Source organism: Lepeophtheirus salmonis, chromosome 6, assembly GCF_016086655.4.
Source record: "Lepeophtheirus salmonis chromosome 6, UVic_Lsal_1.4, whole genome shotgun sequence".
Lineage (NCBI taxonomy): Eukaryota > Metazoa > Arthropoda > Copepoda > Siphonostomatoida > Caligidae > Lepeophtheirus > Lepeophtheirus salmonis.
Window position 1 is genome coordinate 200,082 of NC_052136.2, and position 23,183 is coordinate 223,264.

The 23,183-nt window shown below is 32.8% G+C and overlaps 1 protein-coding gene across 3 annotated transcripts in view; it reads right to left on the reverse strand.

Moving 5' to 3' along the window:
• Positions 1–23,183, reverse strand: part of LOC121119634 (DBH-like monooxygenase protein 1) — an 82,576-nt gene that overhangs the window by 27,571 nt on the left and 31,822 nt on the right. For all 3 annotated transcript variants that reach the window (XM_040714353.2, XM_040714355.2, XM_040714354.2), the window contains exons 2-5: positions 22,747–23,034; positions 21,889–22,077; positions 19,227–19,362; positions 14,647–14,795 (exon numbers count right to left, since the gene is read on the reverse strand). In XM_040714353.2, the coding sequence (XP_040570287.1) occupies positions 14,647–14,795; positions 19,227–19,362; positions 21,889–22,077; positions 22,747–23,034 (762 nt within the window). The remainder of the gene's footprint in view (positions 1–14,646; positions 14,796–19,226; positions 19,363–21,888; positions 22,078–22,746; positions 23,035–23,183) is intronic.

The following is a 23,183-nucleotide window of genomic DNA, read 5'->3' on the forward strand; positions in this document are numbered from 1 at the left end:
AATTGAGGATTGAAGTCGAAGTAATTCTTGACAATGTCCTTCCTCTCTTGTCCCAGCTGATTGTAGCTGATCTAATGAAACGCCACGAGCATTATTCCTTCTCTCCTCCTAAACATTCACCAAATTGTCAGGGTTACCATGTTGATTTTCTTTTAACATGTCCATTCTATACTAGATTTTCATCATTGGTTATTTGTATGTTTATTGATTCTTTTTCCAAGACACCTGGCATATAGTAGTCCAAAGAACTCAGATCTGGTGAGATAGGCCAAATATTCATTCATTTTAACAGTGATTTCCATGAACTCATTATTAGCCCAAAACTATCATGAATAGTGACGAAAATCGTGTGTATTTTGGGGATGTTAAAAATGACAATTTGAGGAATCTTTTAGAGGATGGCAGCTTAACTGTCATGATGTTTCATTCGATCAGCTGCAAGAAACAGTGATCGGGGAATAGGAACGAAACAAGGACATTGGCAAGAATTACTCCGATGTCGATCTTCATTTCGATTCTGAGTCCGACAAGGGCTTACAATTATTACTCTGGAACAAATCTATTCTGAGCACACACGGATGTTCAATCAGGTATTGAATCGTGTAGGAAAAACAATTCAGTCCTCAGTATTTAAATAATAATGACAACAGTTTGGGAGAAAAAAATTCCTTCTTGATATGATCTATCAAAAAAAAAAAAAAAAAAATACGCGGCTAAAAAATATACAAGATTTATATCACTAATCATTGGTCGTCCTTGCAGATGTTTCCAACCCATTATACTCCTTGAAAGTCTTGCCATCGTAAATAGTAAATATGTAGAGCTTCATAAGCTTAATAATATTCGTGGGGTACGCCCGGCACGGAAGCAAACGATTATGGCCACAAGGCGTTCGTATTCGGAAGATTTTGTATTTTTTGTTCTACAGTTTTCTCAACTGAATTACAGGGTGCCAAGATATTGAGTTCTAAATTTGTTACGGATTAAAAATCCCCACCTCTAAAGTTATTACTCAATACTTAGATGTTTCCTTTCTAAGTTAACTGAAAACTTAAAAAAAAAAAAAATGTTCAGGATGCAACTACATAAAATCCGTCCCGCATTCTAGAACATACTTTATGCACCCTCATATTCATAATGAGGACTCAAAAATTGGAATCATTTTTGGGTGGTCTAGCTTCAGTTCTAAAAGTTTGACAATTGTGTACTTGATGACATTCGAAAGAACTGACAAAAAGCTACATTTTGATGTTTATTTTGTTTCCGTGCAATCAAAATTGTCCGAGCAACAATCAAAACGGGATAGGCTGTGCGATCTCCTCCGCGAAGAAATTCAACAAGTGAACGCTGTTCTGAACAGAAAAAAATGGCGGCTTCTTGGCTGAATTAAGGTAATCTTCAGAACTAAACATCTAGCCTAAGTTATGGTCCTCAGCGTCATGGTGTACAACGGCAGCAAGACGCCTCCCTAATTCTTCAAGGCCTAGAAAGTCAGTACACACGCCTATTACAAGGTCCTCAGGTACCATGTCTTGCAATGGTTGAAGAGCTCCTTTGGAGGAACAACTATGTGTTTACCCAACCCCGGTACACACGTCCAAGAAGGTACAGCATTTCTGCAAGGAGTAAATGGAAACTTCTGGCATTTTCCTCACCAAACGTAACCCCCCCCAGACATCGCTGTTTGGAGAGTCTTGGAGGGCAAGAAAAACAAGACTTTTCAGCCGATTGTTGATGCCCTAAACGCCGTGATCACGGAAAAGGGGAAAACTTGTCCTCGGACATCATCAAGGCCAGCCGTGCTTCCGTTTGTAACCGTATTGAAGCTATCATTCAGAAAAGAGAGGGACATATTGAAGAAAAAGTGTAGAAACTTGTTCCTTTAAAAGTTAGCCAAAAATATATCGAGAAGTGAAAGCGGGTTTTTGAAATTTTTGAGTCCTCACCCTGTATGCAAGTAATTTATTTATCATCTTCTTTTTCCCTTATAGTTTGAAATGAAAAGGTCTTTAGATTTCTAATAAAAAGTATATATTTGTTCTATCCTTAAATAAAGATTTGCAAAAAGAAATAAAATAAGGAATATTAATGCATATACGAGTATGTAAATTATACAATGAATGTAGGTAAAAAAACATGCTGTAATGTTACCTTGTCTATTTTTCGTCTTATATGCATTGATGAACAGTAGACCCTCGTTCTATGAACAAATATTATTTTCATTGTGGATTAGACAACAACGCTTGTGCGTCACAAGAATGCTGTTATAAGTAAAAAAAAGAAGGAAAAAAACAACAACATACCATTCAGAATTTTATAATATCCCCGGATTCCCACCAAAAAATCCCAAGAAAATAGTAACATTGGATAGGCTGTGGATGTAGGCCTCTGTCATGGCGTCCCAGTGCTGGCTAATATTGATTTTGCACGCCTCAGTGTTTGGACGACGGACGCTGCAGACCTTCTCCTCGACGAGCACCAAATAAGTGTAGTCCAGGCTGTAGGGGGCCAAAAGTGTCAAAAAAAAGTTTAAAAGAACTAAAAAGACTCCTTCAAAAGAGTTTGCCAATGGAGGAGATGGATTTATTTAAATACTGGTGTCAAAAATGGCCTCTCTACCATCATAACGCTCTTTCCACCCACTTTTTTGATATCTCGCTGAACAATATGCTGTAAAACCCCGAGATCTCTTGAATGGGGTTTTATAGACTGGAGGGGATTGACATGGGCTATTTTCTTTAGCCTCTCCAGGTCCATTTTGGCCTTTTAGAATGATTCCTTCTTCCATTCCAATATTTCGAACTTGCTCGCGACATATACATTATATTTTAAATTTTTTTTACTGTTCTTTTAATTGGTTAGATGGAGTTGCACAGATTAAGTATAAGTAAAAATTATAGTATTACAATTACTCCATCTAACCCAAGAATCTTGTGTGAAGTCCATATATGTACATAAAGTATTATATATGTCTTTCTCTAGGAATCACCTGGGATCGAACGCACATTGAGTTCAAGAAAATAACTTCTACCAAGCCCGTTGTCACTAAGCTATGGCAATTCCATAACGTATACGGCATTCTTGAAGAAGCTGAACTGCTGGGAGTGCATGAATGGAAATTCGTCAATCCCGTTCAAGTGTCATTTACTCAACTTCTACGTAAAATAGAGAGGCGCAGGTTTGTAACTAATTGTTCATGCTTTAATATATCGAAGTATGAGTTAATTTTAATCACTCATCCTTCATTTATTATTGAATTTGTAAGTGTTCATATTTCAAACGTCATAACAGCCAAACTCTTCTACTCCAAAACCTTCTTTTAATTGTCAAATTACCCTCATAATTTCCAGTTTGTTTATTTTTTACATAACCACAATGCTTAAGATTTACAACCCAATGTATGTGTGTCCTTCAAACATTTCTAGAAAAACACACATTTAAAAGGCTTTGGCGTACATGTAACTCAATATTGATAAAAAAAAATATATATGTATATAAAAATGTTGAGGATATGAAATTACGTTAGGGATCAACAAAACTTGTTAGGGGGTGACATGTTGAGTTATGTCTACGTCATATTTTATAAATGTGCAAACTTTAAAACTTTTAGAAAAATTTCTACGATGAACAAATGAGAAAGGGTTCAAAACAACAACACGAAACAAAAGTTACATACATAACCACAAGAAAGCCCTCATCATTGAATAGGAGAAAAGAGAAGTTTCCTTTCCACCCTCTTCATCACCCGCAATCCCAATGATTATTTTCTCACATCCTATCCTAGAAAATGCATTGCTATACAGTGTGGAAACTTGAAACTTACACACTTGTATTATAAAAAAACACTCAGCACTTTTTAGTTCACCGATTATGTTATCGGAAGAAGATGGAGGGGCTTTTGGTAATTGCAAACTATATACATGTTTTTTTATTTATCAAAGCTTTTATTATTATTCCTCATGAGAGAACATGTAACCATAAAGTAATCACTACTGCGTGAAAAATAAACACTAACACTGAGGATTTATTGCAAAGTTATAAGTGCAAGTCTCTGTTGGACTCGGAGTAGAATTTAGGATCGTCATCGGATTAATTCCAACTTATATCTCTATAATCTCTAGAGTGGTGATGTAAATCGTGTGATTTTTTATAGCTGGATGAAATTTCTTTTCCTAAATAGATTCAATAATATTCAAAACCTGATTGAACGTTCGTTTGGGCTCATAAAAGAGACGGAGAGTACCCAGGTGGATTTGTTTGGGAGTTATATTTGTAAGTCCTTCTTGAACTCATTATAGAATTGGAGATCGCCATCGGAAAATTCTAGCTAATGTCCTTGTTTATTTACCTTCTCTCCTGCTCCATTGTCACAGCTGATCTAATGAAACGTCATTACAGCTAAGCTGCTCTCCTCTAAAACATTCTTCAAATTGTCAGGGTTACTCTGAGGATTTTCTATTTCTCTTTTTTTTTCATGCCAAAAATACACAAAATATTCATCACTACTCTAGAGCACTACCTGACAAAGCTTTAGCAACACACATTCGTTACTAAACCTAATGTACATTCATTATTTTTGAAGTATAAAGTACTTATTTTCTTTTCTCTTTTAATATAAAGCGCACGCTCGATGCTACATGCAAAACCCCCTACAATATTTCATGAATATGACTAAATTGTTATTTGTTAGATTAAAAATTACTATACGGATAACATAAATCTAGTTTCTTTAATCGGTAGATGGATTTTAAGTTGAATAATGTTACTTTATGAGTATTTTTTCACCACAAATTATTAAGATTTTATGCAAAATTACTTTATTCAGTGATATTATATCAGCTCACTAAATACTCAAGTTTTACCTCATGAACACATAATAAAATGCCTTAATTTCCTTAATGGAACATCCTTTTAGATTGAAGGAAGCAAGAGATGATGTTATTGTAAATACCCATATGTGTACGATTATACATGCATTCAGACAAGCTTTGCTTTATTAATATATTATAGATTATAATTAAAACTAGGATATTTTTTGCAAGATATGTGCACTGTGAATGAATCTTTTTTTTCATATTTACTCGGAAAATAAGCATGGAATATCCAACTTGGTATATTACTCAGATTTTAGGTATAATAATATATATTTAAGGAATGAACTCTGAAGTGTGTGTGTTTTTTTTTTTTTTTTTTTTTGCAATGCATAAACATATATACACCTAAATATATCTGACAAATATCCTTAATAATCCAACTCCATTTTTAAGAACAATCCAGAGTGCGACAGTTGTATGGATAGATTGTACCAAATAAACTTTGCGCACGGTGTTACTCTAGTATTTTAGAGCTCTCCCCTCAAAAAGAGGTTCTGTGACTAATTACATTAGTAATTTTCGTGCTTCCAGAATTTAAATTATCATAGCATTTTCATTCCTACAAACAAGGCACATTTTTAATCACAAAACCTTTTTATATAACCTTATATAGATGGCTGGCCACAGAGAGCTTATGTCCACCACGTTTTTAAAACCAAGTTTTCGGCCAGCATCATGCTCCTTGGGGTCATTGGGAGCAACGGCAGTGTCATGCCGTACATCTTCTTTGACCTAAAGGAGATGATGGGTGCCGACAGGTACTGTGAACGTACCAAGTGATACCTTAGATAATAGTTGAGGCCAATCTGGTTAAGTTCCTGTTTCAACGAGACTCACCCCCCTCTCACAAGATCCGAAATACCGAAACAAGGGGGCATGAAAAAAAAAGATTCATAAAATAATTTTTTTTTGAAAAAATTTCATATATTTAATTTTTTGCTCTCTTACAAAATTTACCCAAATGACTGCTTATTTTTCAGAAAATATATCTTTCAAAAGAAAAAAAATTAGCTCTATTTTTGCGTAAAATTTTTTCATCCTGACCGAATTTTTGTTTTTTTTAGTAAAAAAACAAAATTCTTTAATTTTGGGAGAAGGGTATAGCCCTTCAATCCACTCCTCCTCTTTTCTGGGAGTAATTGCGCATTAATTTTAGTTTTAATTCATTTTTTTGTTGTTATAGAAAAATAATATGTAATTTTAATTTATTTCAGATGACTTTTTTTTTAAAAAAAAACCCAAAAAACCATTTCTAATTTTCTTTTCAATTAGCGTAATTCCGAAATACGGATAAAAAGGGATATGTCATAACTTTTGACGTCGATGTCCGAGATATAAATGTGGTTGGAGTATGTCACATTATATTTACTTCCATGGATTTTATACAATTTTTTCTATACTCAAGCGTATAATATGAGCTGTTAATTATCCTAATTAATTAAATAAATAAAAAATCAGAATGCTAAACTCACTCTCTAAGCACACATTCATGTTTATATAAATTAATATTCTAAAAACGTAGACCATAATTTAAATATTTTCTCAACAGCTTTTAAAATACTATTTTTTCTACAAATAAAATAATTAATTTTAATTAAAATAGGAAAAAAAAGTGTTTTTATTTTCTCACATACCAAATATACATATTATATAAGGCTCTTTTGTAAGATTGAATAAAATATCCACATCAACTTCTTCAACCTTAAGTCCGTATGAGAATAATATTCGTCATCTAATAATAAAATACATATATAAAGAATAAATAAAGAAGTAGATCTTAGAAATAGAACGAGTCATGTAGAGAAAAGGTTCTGTTTACGTATTAAGTTAGTGTTGCATCAGAAAAGTGCACCACTTTTCAGTCAGAAGAAAAACGTTGGTGGTACATATACGTGAATTTTATTTCTCCGTGACATCTGTTCAACTTTACTGGATGGAAAAAATTCATGGTACTCGAAGTAGTTGTAAACAATCATGTATATTCATGAAAGTATCCATTTATGTCATTAAAGCACATTATCAGGTGAGATTAAGACCAATACAACAGTTTTTATTGGTGGTTGTTTCTAGTTACATCCGCGGTATCAACTGACAATTTTTACTTTTATAGATATAGATTTTTCTAGACTGTCGAAGAAAAAAATACAAATATGAACTATTCACACCGTAATATTCATATTTTCATTTACATTTAATTCATGGCGTAAAGGGTTAGACGTCTTAAATGTGGCGGTTGAATACAAAAACAAGCTAGAATTATTTTTCTCTAAATTGATTAAGAATTACTATTATTATTTTTTTTTTACGAATTATCGTAAATTTTCCCCAAAATTAAACCAATGTTGGGGGGGCGGGGGACTTGAATACTTTAGAGTAGATTTAAAAGTAGCCCAAATGGATCCTTATAATAAAAGAATAAGAAATTGACTGATTTGAAAGTGGTCATATCGAAGCCAATATAAGTTTCTTAAATCGAATAAAGATTTTAAACTGTATCTAATTTTTTTTGGGTATCTTAACTCATCCCAGTATTTTGATTAATAAGCCTATAATTGACTCAAATATGGCTATGAAACATTAGCGGAATGTGATATAAAAAAAGAAATTTGACATTTTCTCGTTTTTTGTTCAAGATCGTTTTTATGTTGACGCACCATTTATCACAAAATCAATGAGACGTTTTTATAAAAGAAAGTACGTATTGCTTTTGTACAGGATATAAAATAAAATATGTATTAATTACTCATAATATATATTCCCAAAATAATATTATTTTTTACAAAAATATCTCAAATACTGTCAGCTATTTTTCTCTTCAATCATGTCACCATCACTGATACTATGGTAGTAGGGACATTCTATGGTTAAGGTGTTTATTACAACAACAACAAATGTGAAATTTAATACTTTCGGGAGTACGAGGGCCCGTTTGGGAGTCCCTCAAAATGTACCCATTTTCAAAGAATCTCAAAAACTTGCTGTAGTACCCGCCCTAACCCGGAGTAATGAGCCCTCGACTAAAAGATAAATTTTGCATTCATTAAAATAGAAGATAACTCCACAATATATTCTCAGTGTTTTCATAAGCAGATTCAAACGAAACTACGTAATACTTATATCAATTCATATATACTCTTGCCTCAAAAACAATAAAAATAGTTTGAGATTTTTTTATTTAAAGGGTTTTTCAATAGGGACGCTCACATTTTACGTTGATAGGTTTCGAAAACGACGTCATATTTGTTATTGTTTCTTTGACAGCTGTGCTTAAAAATAATTGTTGTTTCATCATGGAGCAGTACACACTTGAGCAACGCTAGCAAATTATTAAAATTTATTACAAAAGTGGTGAGTCCTTGATCCATACTTTAAGAGCGTTAATGCCAATTTATGGTCAAAGTAATCGACCTGCAAAATCAACAATTCAACGTTTGGTGAAAAAATTTGAGTCCACTTACACGCTAAATAATGTTCTTGTGCCAGTGAGACAAAGAAATGCACAAAGTTTAAAAAATATTGCTGCCGCAAGCGCATCAATTCAAGATAACCCAAATTTGTCTCTTACGCGCCGTTCTCAATCATTGGGTATCTCTGTGACATCGTTGTGGCGAATTTTGCGAAAAGATCTTGGCCTACATCCGTATAAGATCAAGTTGGCACAAGAACTGAAGCCGCTTGACTACTTCAAACGTCGGGAATTCGTAAAATGAGCTGAAGGAAAATTCGAAAGCTTGATTTTCAACGTAAAATCATCTTCAGCGATGAGGCACATTTTTGGCTCAATGGCTTTGTTAACAAGCAAAATATGCGCTATTGGGCCGGAAAAAAACCCACACGTGATTCATGAGGCGCCATTACATCCCCAAAAAATTACTGTTTGGTGTGGATTGCATGCTGGCGGTGTCATTGGGCCGTACTTTTTCGTCGACGATGACAATCGCCATGTTACTGTGAATGGAAATCGTTACCGCGCCATGATAACCGATTTTTTTTGGACTGAATTGGAAGACATGGACTTGGACGATATGTGGTTTCAACAAGACGGTGAAACTTCCCACACAGCAAATGTTACAATCGATTTATTGAAGAGTAAGTTTGGTGAGCGTCTTATCTCCAGAAATGGACCAGTCAATTGGCCGCCTCGCTCGTGCGATTTAACGCCTTTAGACTATTTTCTTTGGGGTCACGTGAAAGCCCTGGTCTACACCAATAATCCGTCGACGTTAGAAGAGCTCAGAACAAATATTCAACGCGAAATTGCTGCAGTTTCATCCAATTTATGCGGAAAAGTAGTCCAAAAATTGAGTTCAACGATTGGACTTCGTAAAACGTGCACGTGGTGGTCATTCAAACAACATCGAATTTCATTCATAAATTAACTTAAATGTATTTTAACGGCAAATAAAGAAATTGTCGATATCTTAAACCGTTTTCGTTTTATTTAAAAAAAAATGTGAGCGTTGTTAATGAAAAACCCTTTACATGTTGGGATAGTTGCTGAGTACTTTAGTCTTCAGAGCGCTCATAACATAAACAAATAAAATTCATTATAACATAGCAGCTCTTATATTTAATTCAAATCTTAACAAATACTGTAAATGTACCTGAATTATAATATATATTACATAAGAGACCAATAACACAAACTTACAAGAACAGTGTTTTTTTTTTGTATACAGAGAATAATTCATTAATACGACTACATTATTATTTCTTCTTTCAAAAAATATATATAATTTACATCAGGGGGCACTATATACCGGATGGTCCATTGAAATCTGAACATTTACTAATTCAACAATTAATGAAGGTTAAGTGATTGAAATTAATTCATATTTCGATATATTAAAGCATAAAAAATTAGTTACAAAACAAAACAAACCTGAACTCTCTAGCTCACGGACGAATCGAGAAAATGACCCTTGAACGTGATCGACGAATTTCCATTTGCGCACTCCAAGCAGTCAGAAACGTTGAAGAGAAAGAAAAACTCGATCAAAAAGGTCAAACTGGACCCGAAGGAGTTAAAAAAAAAAAACAATCTAAGCCCATTCTCTCAAGTCCATGAGTGTGCATGCAAGATATCTCGAGGCTTCGCACCAGACTGTCTAGAGAGCTATCAAATAAGTGGATGGAAAGCGCCATGTGAGGGTGGAGAGGCTACTTTTGACATCAGCAATGAAACAAGCCCATCTCTTTCGTTGCAAGACTCTTTTGAACTCTTTTTTTTGACACTTTTGACCCCTCTAAAGCCCTGATAACAACTCCTCCACTTCTCCTTTTGGGTGCATGTCAAGGGGTAGACCAACAGTGCCCTTCATTCAAACACCAAGGCCATCAAAGCCACTGTCCGCCAGCACTGGGACGCCATGACAGATGACTATATCCATAATGTCTGTTAGGTCTTCCACCGCCGCCTGGAGCCATTATTGGGGCCACTATATTAATGATTAAGAGAGCTCAGACACATATCTGTTTATGGTATTAATTTAGTTGAAATTTTATTCTTAATTAATTAATCAATTCTGTATTTTTGAATTTTAAAATTCAAAGTGATCAGATTTTAATAGATCACTCGTTATAGATAAGTCAATAAACTATTAATTGCAATGTTATGGAATAGTAAATTAAAAAAAAGACCATATCTTATAAAAACAAAAATTCACAGTCAACAACGTCAAGCAGGATCGATTTTACCATCTGAGAACTAATACGTGGGATTGGATAGGGGTGGAATGGGACTGGACAAGACTGCAGTCCTAAATAAGAACCGACACAACACTCTTTAGATTCCACGAATTTTGAAATATATGAGTCAGTAAATTTTTAGTTCCCACCCCGTGCCTATATCGTTTGAGCCTCTTATTGGAATAGGACATTGAAAAATGATGGTTCAATCTATTTACAGTCTCCAACAAACATCGTTTCCTTAACAAATAAACAAATAAAAAATATAACAAGCAAGGATATCGTAAAATAAAATGACAAAATATCCAACACACAAAAAAATCTAATAAATATCTGTTTCTTTTGCTTTGTTGTTAGAGTATAAATAAATAATAGGATTGCCTTCGGTCTGAAAATCATAGACCGGTTTTAGACCTTTAGGATTGTCTCCAACCTGGGCCTAAAAGCGTTGTAGGAGAGTGGCTAAACTGACCCATTATACTTTAACCAAGTCAACAATTTATGGCCTCTATTGACCCGGTTGGCCGGTTGATATTGAGAACCTTGACATTATGCATAATCAACTTGGCCGGACTTCTGGTGATCGGCGTGTTCACGTCCTTCAGGACCCAGATTTTCTAGCGTCTACCACTGCCAGAATACCTTTCAAGGGTCTACCCTGATTGAGTTACTTCGATCCATTACTTTTTGTGCAGTCTGCGCACAATGTATTTTTGGTCCAATAATAAGGGAGTGAATTATTTTGTTCATTGCTCACCCAAGGACACGTCTCCAAACTAATTAGCCGTGTTCACTAATATCCATGAAATATCAGTTATCAGAACACTTATTATTTTTTAATTGAGTTTACAATGGTATCAGAGAGTGGGATACGAGACTCAAGATCAGAACTTTACTTCGTGCAGGACACACTCCATTTGAGAGTTTAATGCTAATTGGAGTGGCCAGGGAGACTGTTAATGATGTAAAAAATGAGGATGAAAAGAAGGATGGCATTTGATTATTTGTTCTGCCTCCATATTAAAATGAAGGCATATAGAGAAAGTTGTGGAAGTGTAGAGTCAATGAAGATAGTTGTTGTCTATGCCTTGATTAAAATAGATTCGGACTCCATCCGTTAGTCCTATGTCTATTTCCGTAAGAAGATTACTCCATATCAAAAGGCGATGGTGCCAGAGTTGAATAGAGAAATAGCTCAAAGTATTGAAAATCGTTTTGTGTAAAATATGTTATTTTGTAACATATTGTATATTACAAGAAATATATGAGACCTTCAGGAAAATAATATGGAAACAATGTGCAAATTTTTAGTTTACACCCAGTATTTAGATATATAGAAACTTTGGTTTTTTGCATACATAATATATATTCAATCTATCTCAATTCCTTCTTCCACATGAATAATTATTATAATCATTCATCAATTTAATTATGATAAAATATATCTTTAAAAAAGAGTTTCAATGTAATTTTGTCGACTTTTTATGTTTCGATATAGAGTGTTTTGAATAAATGTGCAGTGAGAATGCCAATTAATCCGCCAAACTGAAGTCTTGCCATTTTGAAGTCCAATAATCTGGCAAAAGTCATGGTCTTTGGAGCTGAGGACATCTATAGTTCCATCATGCCTCCACATTTCATCGAGGCTGGACTAAAAATCCACCCTTCTCAATACCTGAAAATCCTAATAGACGTCTTTCTAATCTCGAAGGAGGACAAGTTTGGCCTGAACAATGTGGAACATATGGCCCAAGTCATCCCTCCAAGACAATTCAGTCATTCTTATCTGAGAGGGTCCCGTTTTTCATGAAGGTTGAAATCTGGACTAGCAATAACCCAGATTTGAACATTCTGCTCCTAAAGCAGTGTTAGTTCCTTAAAGTAGCAGTTCCAAAAATGGGGGTCGCAGGACACAATAGAGGGGCTACAAGATGATTTAAAAAAAAGAACAATATAATTTATATTACATTACAATTGGCATAACTTTGAGTGGAATCAAAACTTAAATAATGATAATGTACTTATTTTATAAAAGTATCTTCTAGATCATTTTAAAAAGTCACTGCTAATCATCAGTCGTCTAACATAAAAGAAGCGTTTATCAAACTTCATGTGAACAAACACTAAAAACAGATTTTGATTCTAAAACACTTGACGAATTCTGGATTTCATTGATGAATGAGTACCCCCTGTTTGCTAATGCAGCTTTAGATTTACTAATACCCTCTGAATCAATGATTTATGTGGGCAAATCTTTTCCTTATTAACTTACATTATAAATAAATACAGATCGCTGCCTTATGTAGAGGATAATCTTCGAGTTGCTGTCTCCAAGATTAAACCTGGAATAGACCTGTTTTGCTCAATGCACAGAGCAAATACGTCACTTTATAACCTTGATTCGTTTATAAACCTATCGTCACATCCACAACCTATAGTGTTCTTTATTTGTGAGTCTCAATTTTGACTTTAATCACCGTCGTTGATTTTATTTACAATATGTTCAATTATTTGGACGAGGTATTTCTTATTTTTATCAATATGTGTTTTTGATTAATATAGTAATATAACATATATTATTTGCCTCTGTGTTGAACTTTATAGTGCCTTTCAGTCATCTATTTGGATAAAATGCATTCCATTTTTTTATATTCATCTCTCAAAGAGAGGTTAAGGGTCTAACAGTGTCGAGCAACATATTTTAAGGGTCAAACTCAAAAAAGTTTGGGAAACACTGTCCTAAAGGGTAGCAATATCAAGAACTACAGGATGATCACAGCTGATCATATAATCAAGTCTGCAGTATAACTCATACCAAGGATGAAAAAGGTTATTGAAGCTGGACGAGGTCACGTCAGATGAATCAAAACACAATATCACTCGTAACACCTTCACAAATTTTTATTAGATTTGACCAATAAATGACCATGCAAAGCTCTGTATAGTAAATTACTGGATGTAAAAATGGGACCAACGAATAAAAGGACTTACTCCTTACTGCCTTTCAAAAATGTATCTATCTATTATCTAGTTTCAGTATATTCCTGGCCCTAAAATGTATTAAAGATATGTTATTACGTCGTTATACAATCTTATTCCCATAGTAAAATTAAAAATTAACCATTACAATGCAAAAATAAATATTTTTCTCTAATTATGAGTGATAAGACGATTAAGAAAAAACAACTCCCGATTCTAATTCTGATTATTTAATATTTTAAATAATAGTTAAAAATACATATTTTCTTAGAATTAAATTGATAAAATAATCCCTTCCTTTGTTTAATCTAAATAATATTTACATTAAACAAAAGAAAACGATTTCTCTGCCGGGCCAAGGTTAACAGAACTACAGGATTATACCGTAACGCGATTACGACTCACGCGAACACGCTTTTAGTATTGACGTCATAGTAGATGAGTGATTGCTTTTTTTTGTCATAATCTGTTTTTCTTGCCCAGCAGTCGGTGTGATACATCAAATTGAAAATTCTAGCAATATTGACGTCATAGATTATGAGTAATTGCGTTTTTTGTCTTGTCCATAATTCGGTACAATACATCAGATTGAAACTTCTAGCAAGTCCGATTACATGATGGTCTAACCTATTGCCGAGCGAGCTTTTACCCAGGCGAATTTTCCGGGGGCGAGTAATCCGACGGCAAACTTTCCAAAGACAAATTTGGCAAATACCTGATCCCTTTACAAAACTTGCGTTTAGAACACTTTTGCTCACGCTTAATTTGTGTTGAATTGTTACTTCTCAGTTTTCAAGCATTTTTTATGTTAAATTATTTCAATAAAATATTTTTAAAATTATGAGATTCAAGTAAAAAATTCACAGATTTTCATATCTTGACGGATATATTTAACAATTTGTCTTCATAACTTTGAAAAGTAATAAATAATAATACGTAAGAATCAGAATCACACATTACACATTATTTTCCCGATGCCTCGATTCCAGAAAACATACACAATACTCCGATTCCGATTAATCGTCCCATCGCTACAAATTATACTACTTTTCTCATCCCTAATCGATGTAAAAAAACAACGAAATACAAATAATAGATTACTTACATTTTTAGTACAATCCGATACGCAACGTCCCAGACTCGTAAAACCTTCTTGATGAGGCGGTATAAGATGAAGGAAATTAACTTCTGTTCCAATAAGAAGCATAGCCGTGTCATGTTCTCTTAGATTTGGAGTATAGAATATTCTTATACCTGTAAATATATTTAATCATAAATTTGAATAATGAACGGAAAACTGCCCTAGAGAAAATTGTCCTGGAGGAAAATTGCCAGTTAGGAAAATTACCCGTATTTTGTTCAAACTTAAACTTCATGATGAATAATAAACTCGCTTAATATTATTGAAGACAAATATATAAAGATATCTGTTTTTTCCATCCCCCAAGGGAGTACCTTCAAGTGTGAGCAATATTATTACAATATCTGAGGGGGGATTAGTTTAGGGTCTCTTAAAATATGCTGGAATACTCTCATCTCGGGGGTAGTGTCCATTAAATCCAAGGAATCCATGTAACACCATAAACTAGTTCAAAGCCCTCACGTTAGCCTGGGTCCAGGTGGTCGTGAAGGATAGTTAAAAAAACCGCCAAAGCATCACATACATCCAAGGAACCCCCTTTAATATAAAAAAATAGTTGTCAGCAATTGTGTTTACAGGGGTACTTGAGGGAATCCCTGGATCCTTAAAAACTACTGTCAAACCATCACATACATACAAGGAACCCCTCTAACTATCTCCGGGTCAATAGGTAATTTTCTTTTATCATGGCAAAAATTTTCCCCCGGCAGTTTTCCTAGTACCAATTGGATCTATAAACAGGAAGCCCGTAATAATATACGAGTATCAAACTACCAAAACATTGTTTTAAAGCTGACCCTCCCCTTCTCTACGAGGAGTGACGTGGTAGAACGTCTTACCCCTACTTTTTAAGTGACCACGTAGTATGCATATGTCCCCTTAATGAATCACACTATGTCTTAGTACATAATCTTTGAAACAAAATCAAATGCAATCGAATGAAATCTGATAAGGCAGACCCGATTTACGACTAATAAATACAATTACACAAAGTTACTATAAGCGTTTTCATGTGACGTCATCATTATAAAAGAAACCATGTTAGAAAAGTAATGAATAGCTAAATTGTTTATGAATAAAAACTAGGGATATATCTGTCCCAAAATTTTGAGGTCAGGCCCAGTCCTAAATTTGAAGGATGAATCTGAATATCAGGTAATTGCTGTCCCATAAAACAATCTTTGATAAATCTACCAATGGCCTCATCATGAATCAATCTATCTTTCTAATAAGCCTAATTTAGAGTTTCATTTGGCCAAATTACACTTGAAATTTTATTAAACTTATTCAAAAGGTAAACTACGATGCTTCACCATAACATTAGTGAAATGATGCCTGTAGAGGGTGCTTTAAAATTTAGGACCTTATTAGGGTGGTGACCATCTATTAGGCTGATTTTTTTTCCAAAAAAGATCGTCTTTCTTTAGCATCATGTCTAAAATAAAGATGCAATCGTTAAGCTTTACTTATTTTTAAAGCTATTAAATAAGGAGTTCTCAACTGGTCTAGTACTGAGACCCACATCCCGTGAATATTTTAGAGGGAATATGGAGAGGTACTTACAGGGGCTTTGCTCTTTATTATACAAAACTGGAAACGCAAAGAGTATGAATAATTTAGTTTCCTAGTAAAAGGTCATATGAAAAAAAAAATGTAAATACGAAAATATTTTCTTAAATAATAATTTGAAAAAACAAAAAAAAAATTATTGTTGAAATTAAATATTAATAAAAATTAGGGGCGGTAAGTTAATATTTTCCCCCAGGCCCCGATCACTATAAAATTGCCCAACCAAGATTTCCTGATTCTCACAATAAAACAATAATAAATTAATAGATATTATCTATTTGAAAGAGGCCACATATCGGGTCCAATAATAGTCTCTTAAATAAATAAAAAGATTCTAAACTATAATTCAAATTATTGGGTAAAATAAGTCTATGATTGACCAAAAATATTTATAAAATACTGGGCTATATATATATATTAGAGGTCTAAAAATAAATCGAAATTTTCTCTTTTTCTTGATTGATGTACAAGGTTGTTTTTATATTGAGAAGCCACATATGTGTACCAACGAATCAGAATCAAACTCTCACTTATTAAATGATAGTGAAAGAATCCCATTAATAAATAAAATGTAAGTTTAAAGTAAAATAACCATACAACGGAAACCCACAAATAATAAGCCACAACGAAGTATTCATATCTTGTTGCCCATCAACACTATAGCAACCTAGAGCTTTCTTTATTTTATGAAAATTGAGTACATATCTTTTATTCTTTGAGAAGGAATTCTCGTCAATTTCTCTAAACTAGGATAACTCTTAATAACCCCGTGGAGGCGCTGCAAAATCTTCTACTTGATGCATAGTCAAGATGAAATGATTATAAATATTTGGATACTTTTTGAGAGGTTATTAGATAGGGACAAATAAAGTATAATAAATCAAAATAAATAATTGAAACCACAGTTAACACTCCTAGATATTTCAAGAGAAATGTAGTGAGCTGAGATAAAAACAATCTTGAAGAAAAATCAAAAAAGGTTAAATGTTCCAATCCAGGGGCGTCCACAGGGAGTAGGCTGGAGGGGCTGCAGCCCTCGAATTAAGGAATTTTTGCTTATTATAACAAAATTTATCATTTGATTTTTTTTTCAAACAATTTAATATTTGAAATTTAATTTAATTTTCAAATTTTTTTTCCAAAAAAATTAAATTTTCTCTGAATACCTATAGATTTTTCAAATTTTTCTCAAAAAAAATTAATATTTGACATTTAAAAAAAAAAAAAAAAATTATCATTGAAATTTAATTTTTCAAATTTTTTATGAATAACTGTAGATTTTTGAAAAAATTTCGCAAAATATTTAATTTTTTTAAAATAACTGTGGGTTTTTTAAATTTTTTCCCATAATAACCCGTAATTTTTTGAAAAAAAAATCAATAATCACCAGTTGTTCACAAAAAATTAAATTATTGAGAAAATTTTTTCAAATATTACATTTTTTGGGAATATAATTAAATTTCAAATAATTAATTTTTTTATGGTTATATAATCCTGCGGACGCCCCGGCAATCATTTTTCTATATAACACTAATAGAATGTACACACGTTGCAAGGCTGAATAGAAACAAAGAATGAAGGTAGAATGGTAGACATAGTAATATGGATGTAAAAACAGGGAGAAGAAAAATGGACAGAGAGAAGTGATCTTGAGAAACAAAGAAATAACAAGTATTTTAATACAAATAATGTTATTTGCATGTAACGTAGCATTTTTTTTTATAAAGTGTTAAATGGCGTAAAGCCACAGAAAAAATTAGTGTTTCAATTTGCAAACCAAGGGCTTAAACAATTTTTTTTAGCATTAAAGGGGTTTATGGATGTATTGGCGGTGGTTTTTAGGAATCCCACACTTTCTGAAAAGAAATTGATAATAAATAGTTGAAAAATACAATTGAAATCCAAAGAAATCATTCGGGCTTGCTTTGATGTTGACGGGCCATACATGTACACACCATAGAATAAAATAAAATACCAGAATTCAATAATTATATTCAAAGCACAAAGAAAATAATAAACTCCTGCAGGGTAAACTCTCTTAAATGAAGTTTTTTTATCATTAATAGAGAAATAAAGAAACGGGGAAACCTTAAATAAAGAATTATATCTGACATTAATTTATCCTGAGGATGAGAAACACACAAAATAAAAAATAAAAACCAATAGAGCATTGGTATAATCTTTTTCCCGAAATATAAATTATAATAATAGAATATATGTTGTGACTGAACATAAAAACAATCTTGAATACAAATCAAGAACAGATGAAAATCCCAATTTATGTGTGTACATAATATATAATACAATTTTTCATAGACATATTTGAATCAATTATAGGCGTAATATTCAAATTTATGCAGGGGCGTCCGCAAGAGGTGAACTGGAGGGGCTGTAGCACCCTTAAATGAAGGAATTTTTTCTTCTTACTATAAAATTTAATATTTGAAATTTTTTCACCAAAAATTCATTTTTGGTTTTCTACAGATGTAGATTTTTGTAATTTTTTAGAATAGCTATGGAGTTTTGAAATTATTTTCCAAAAATTTTAATATTTTAAATTTTTGTAAAGAACTAGAGATTTAAAAAAAAATTCAAAAAATTTAATAATTGAAATTTAATTTTTGAATTTTTTTTTCCAAAAAATTTAATGTTTGAAATTTGTTTTGAAGAACTGGTGATGATTGATTTTTTTTTTGTGAATAACTGTAGAGTTTTGAAAATTTTATCGCAAAATCTGGTCCAATATAAGTCTCATAAATCAAATAAAGATTCTAAATTATAAGTAAAAATCCTGGGCATGTTAACTCATCCCACAAATTTGAATACAAAGCCTATAATAATTGACTCAGATATACCTATGAAATATCGGGCTGTTTGTACCTATTAAGATAAAAATATTTGGGATTTTCTCCAACTCTTGATTTTTGATTTGATATATTAAAAAAATCTAAATGATGAGTAAATAAGGAACTTACCAGAACTATCTTCAATAGGATCCCGCGATGGATTATCATAATGTATTTCAAGCATGAAATATGTCGCCCCACCAAATTCTTCACCCAATGGCATGCCTACATGATCCGGGAGAGTTTCCCCTTCTGAGCCCACTGCCTAGGATATAAAACACCAAGAAATATATACAATTTGAAAGATATAGAAAGAAGATATACAAAAATACTAAAGAAAAACTCTAAATTAATTAAATCAGACGTTTTTATGTTCCAATTTACGTAGGGAAGACACGCTTGCAAACAGTTGCAAAGGATCATTTTCTCGAGCATCCAAATGTGGCATCAACCATCAAATTTACATCATAGCTGTATACTATGTAGAGTGGCCATTCGGTAGAGATCAAACATCTGTCGAAAATCATTTTTCTAAAATCAACAACAAATAATAGTAATTTGTTCAAAAGTAATGGTTGATTTTGCATTTTTCACATTTTGTATGACTTCGTCCTTGACATCTCAACATTAAATGGTCAATTAATATTAACATATTACAGGGCCGTTTGTAAGATTATATTTTTATTTATTCATTTTTTTTTTTTGGGGGGGTGATATTTTTTCGAAAATAATTTACAAAAATTCAAATATTAAATTTTTGAGATTTTTTTTTTCAAAAATCAGCTATTCTTAAAAAATTTCAAAATCCCTAGCTGTTAAAAATAAATATACAAATATTAAATTTTATAGAAATTTTTTTTAAAAATCCACAGCTATTCACAAAAAATTTATTTTTTTGGCAAATTTTTTTTTCAAAAACCCATAACTATTATCAAAATATTAAAAATTTTTGAAAAAAAAAATTTAAAAATCTACAGCAGTTCAAAAAGAAAAAATATATAAATAATTTTTTCAAGAAAAATATATTAAAACCATAGATAGATAGCTATCTACAGAAAACTATTTTCTATAATCTTTATCAGTGGGTCAACTTACAAAATCGCCAAGGATCAAATACATCTTTACTCCGGCGTGTAGTGCCAAAACCATAGAAAAATTATATTTATCAGAATAAAATTTTCAATGTCATGTTTTACAACAGACTGTTCAGAGAGCTATCAAATATGTGGGTAGAAAGAGCCTTGTGATGGTGGAGAGACCACTTTTGACAAAAGCAATTAAAAAAAGCTCATCACTCTTTTGAGTTGTTTTTTTAAAAATCTTTTTTGATACTTCCGGCCCCGAGCCGAAGGCCTTCAGTGTCTGTCATCCAAACACCGAGGCCATCAAAGCCACTGTCAGCCAGCACTAAGACCTCATAACAATACATTATCAACGGGTGACTTGACTTCCGTCTCCACCTGGAAGCCATCAATGTCGATAAGGCAAGATACACTAATGATTAAGAAAGCTCAGACACACATCTATTTACTGCATAAATTTTGTATTAGTAAATTAAATCTTGTTGAAGTTTAAAATTCAAAGTGTTTATAGCCCGTAGTTGAAACTTTACCTAGTCTTCCCTATATCTATATAGAGACTTAATGTGAAATTGGGTTTTCTTTAAATCTTATCCCGTTATGTCTGGGGGAGATATAATTTACCTATTCTCACTGCATAGATAGGTATTGAAGTATCAAAATACTATTGATGATTTCCCGCATTGAGTCCACATTGTATATCTATGTATCTATAAAAGTTACTTAATCTATAGGATTACAAACGTAGATGGAATAATGGCCTCGCAAATAGCTTTTTTAAGTGAATTATGGGAATTGGGAATGACCAACGTAATTTAGTATCATCTTCACTATATAAACAGCTACAAACAGTGTGCGAGTAATTTAACTTTATTTGGACTTTATTAGTATGTGTAAGGGGCTGCAAAAGCTATCAAATAATTTATAGGAGAGAAATAATGAATTTAGATTAGGGATGTGTCATGGATAGACTCAAGTCCGGACCTTAATCCAATGCATTATTTGTCTGGGGCTAGGTTGAATGTAAACAAATGGAAGAGCTCACGCTCAGTGGCGTACTCAGAGAGTGGGCTGAAGCCCCCCACCCAAATTAAGGAATGTTTGCTTCTTATTAGACATTTTTCAAAAAGTTGATATTTGCAATTTAATTTTTCGAATGTTTTTCCTAAATATTTAATTTTTTACAAACAACAGTGGATTTATGAAATTTTTGGAAATGTTTTTCAAAAATACATGATGGCTATTGACAAAAATTAAATAAATAAAAAAAAAACACCCGCAGCTGTTCACGAAAAAAATTCAAAAATTAAACTTTTAGGCAAAAAGTATTTCCCCTATTTTGGTTTAAAATTTTGCATCCTTACCAAAATAATTATAGTAAAAAGGAAAATTCCTACATTTTTTTTTTGGGGGGGGGGGGGTACAGCCAACTCCCTGAGCAACTTACGTACTAAAGAACTACCTTGTCGTCAACGTTTGCTCCAACGTCCAAACCCAGATTCAGAACGTGATTGACGCTGGAGGCCGAAACATCAAATTAACTCTTTTACAAGATTCACATATATAATTCAAACCAATTTCCAAGTCATCCTCGAAAAAAAATGCGAGTTCAGTGACATATTTACGAAAAATCTGCTAATTTCATCCCCTTTGTTTATCTCCGCCCAAAAAAGTTTGTAGTATTAAAATAATAGAAGACTATCAAGTCTTACCCATGCCCAAGAATTCGTTGCAAGACAAAAAGACCATTCCGGAGGCATATTGGGACTGTAGCAGGCAGCTCCTTCCTTTCCGACATGTGCCTCGAACCATTTCTCTGTAGAACCATCGTGAACATGACACTCGTAGAGGACCATGTGATGAAGATACTTTTCATTCCCCTTTTGCAGAACGGGTTCAAACTGAAAGAAAAAATAATAGTAAATCTATATGTAAGAATAACCGTGGAATTTTCTAGATATGTACATAAAAGTCTTTTTTCTTTTTCTTTTTTCCACTTGAGTAATAGATCTTTCTCCTTATTTATGTTAGGGGCGATGTGGAAAATTGAGCATATTGCAAAATGCCCGAACAATCTAAAATATGTCCAATAGAGTTGTCATTTTACGTTCACTTGACATTGTTAAGTAAAATGATTGTAGGTAATTTGATTGTTGAACAATTTATTGTACAAAACCATTTGATCATTAAGGATTTGATTATGATACAAATTGGGAGAATGGCATTGTTAAGAAAAAAAATCCTTATTTTTTTTATAATCCTGGTACAAAAAGTTTCCAATACAAAACCATAATTCTTTCATCTCATCCCTTCCCAAATAACACCCCTGATGATGGTTATAGGCGTATTTTGAAACATTCATTTGCACTAATAATGGTAAAAAATATGGACTTTATAGCATTCAAAGCCAGCTCCACAGCCAAAAGGAAGTCATTTGAAGGGAGTGCCCCCTCCATATAAAATACTGATATATGTAGGCCACAAAAGAGGACATTTGAGACTATAAAAGTCATTTCCATGTCAAATGAATTAGGAAACCCCTCACAATCCAAGGATAAAAATATACTTACACCAATCATGTGATGTTTCCTATTCATTTTTGGAGCTTTGAATATTTGACACCAGTAGTGCGTGTGATCATTGGGTAGCAAAAGATTACGGCCGACTAAATCCCATGATAGAACGTCATTCTCTTGGGTTGGATGTATTTTCTTATAGGGCAGTTCCTTCAAATAAACGGAGCGGACACCTCTGAAGGATGGAGTATGATATGATGGAACACCAGAAGAATCTCCTAGAGGATCTTCTTGACCAAGAGCCCATATGAGTCGCACAGTATCCACACCCAATTGAATATCCTGCAATAAAAAAATTGAACATTTATTTGAAATATGGATTTAAAAAGCAATTTAATCTAACAATATGTAAACACACATTATGGCCACTCGCTTTTTAACGATCAAACTTTTATGAAAACAATGAATCATATTTTATTGAGGAAAACTAT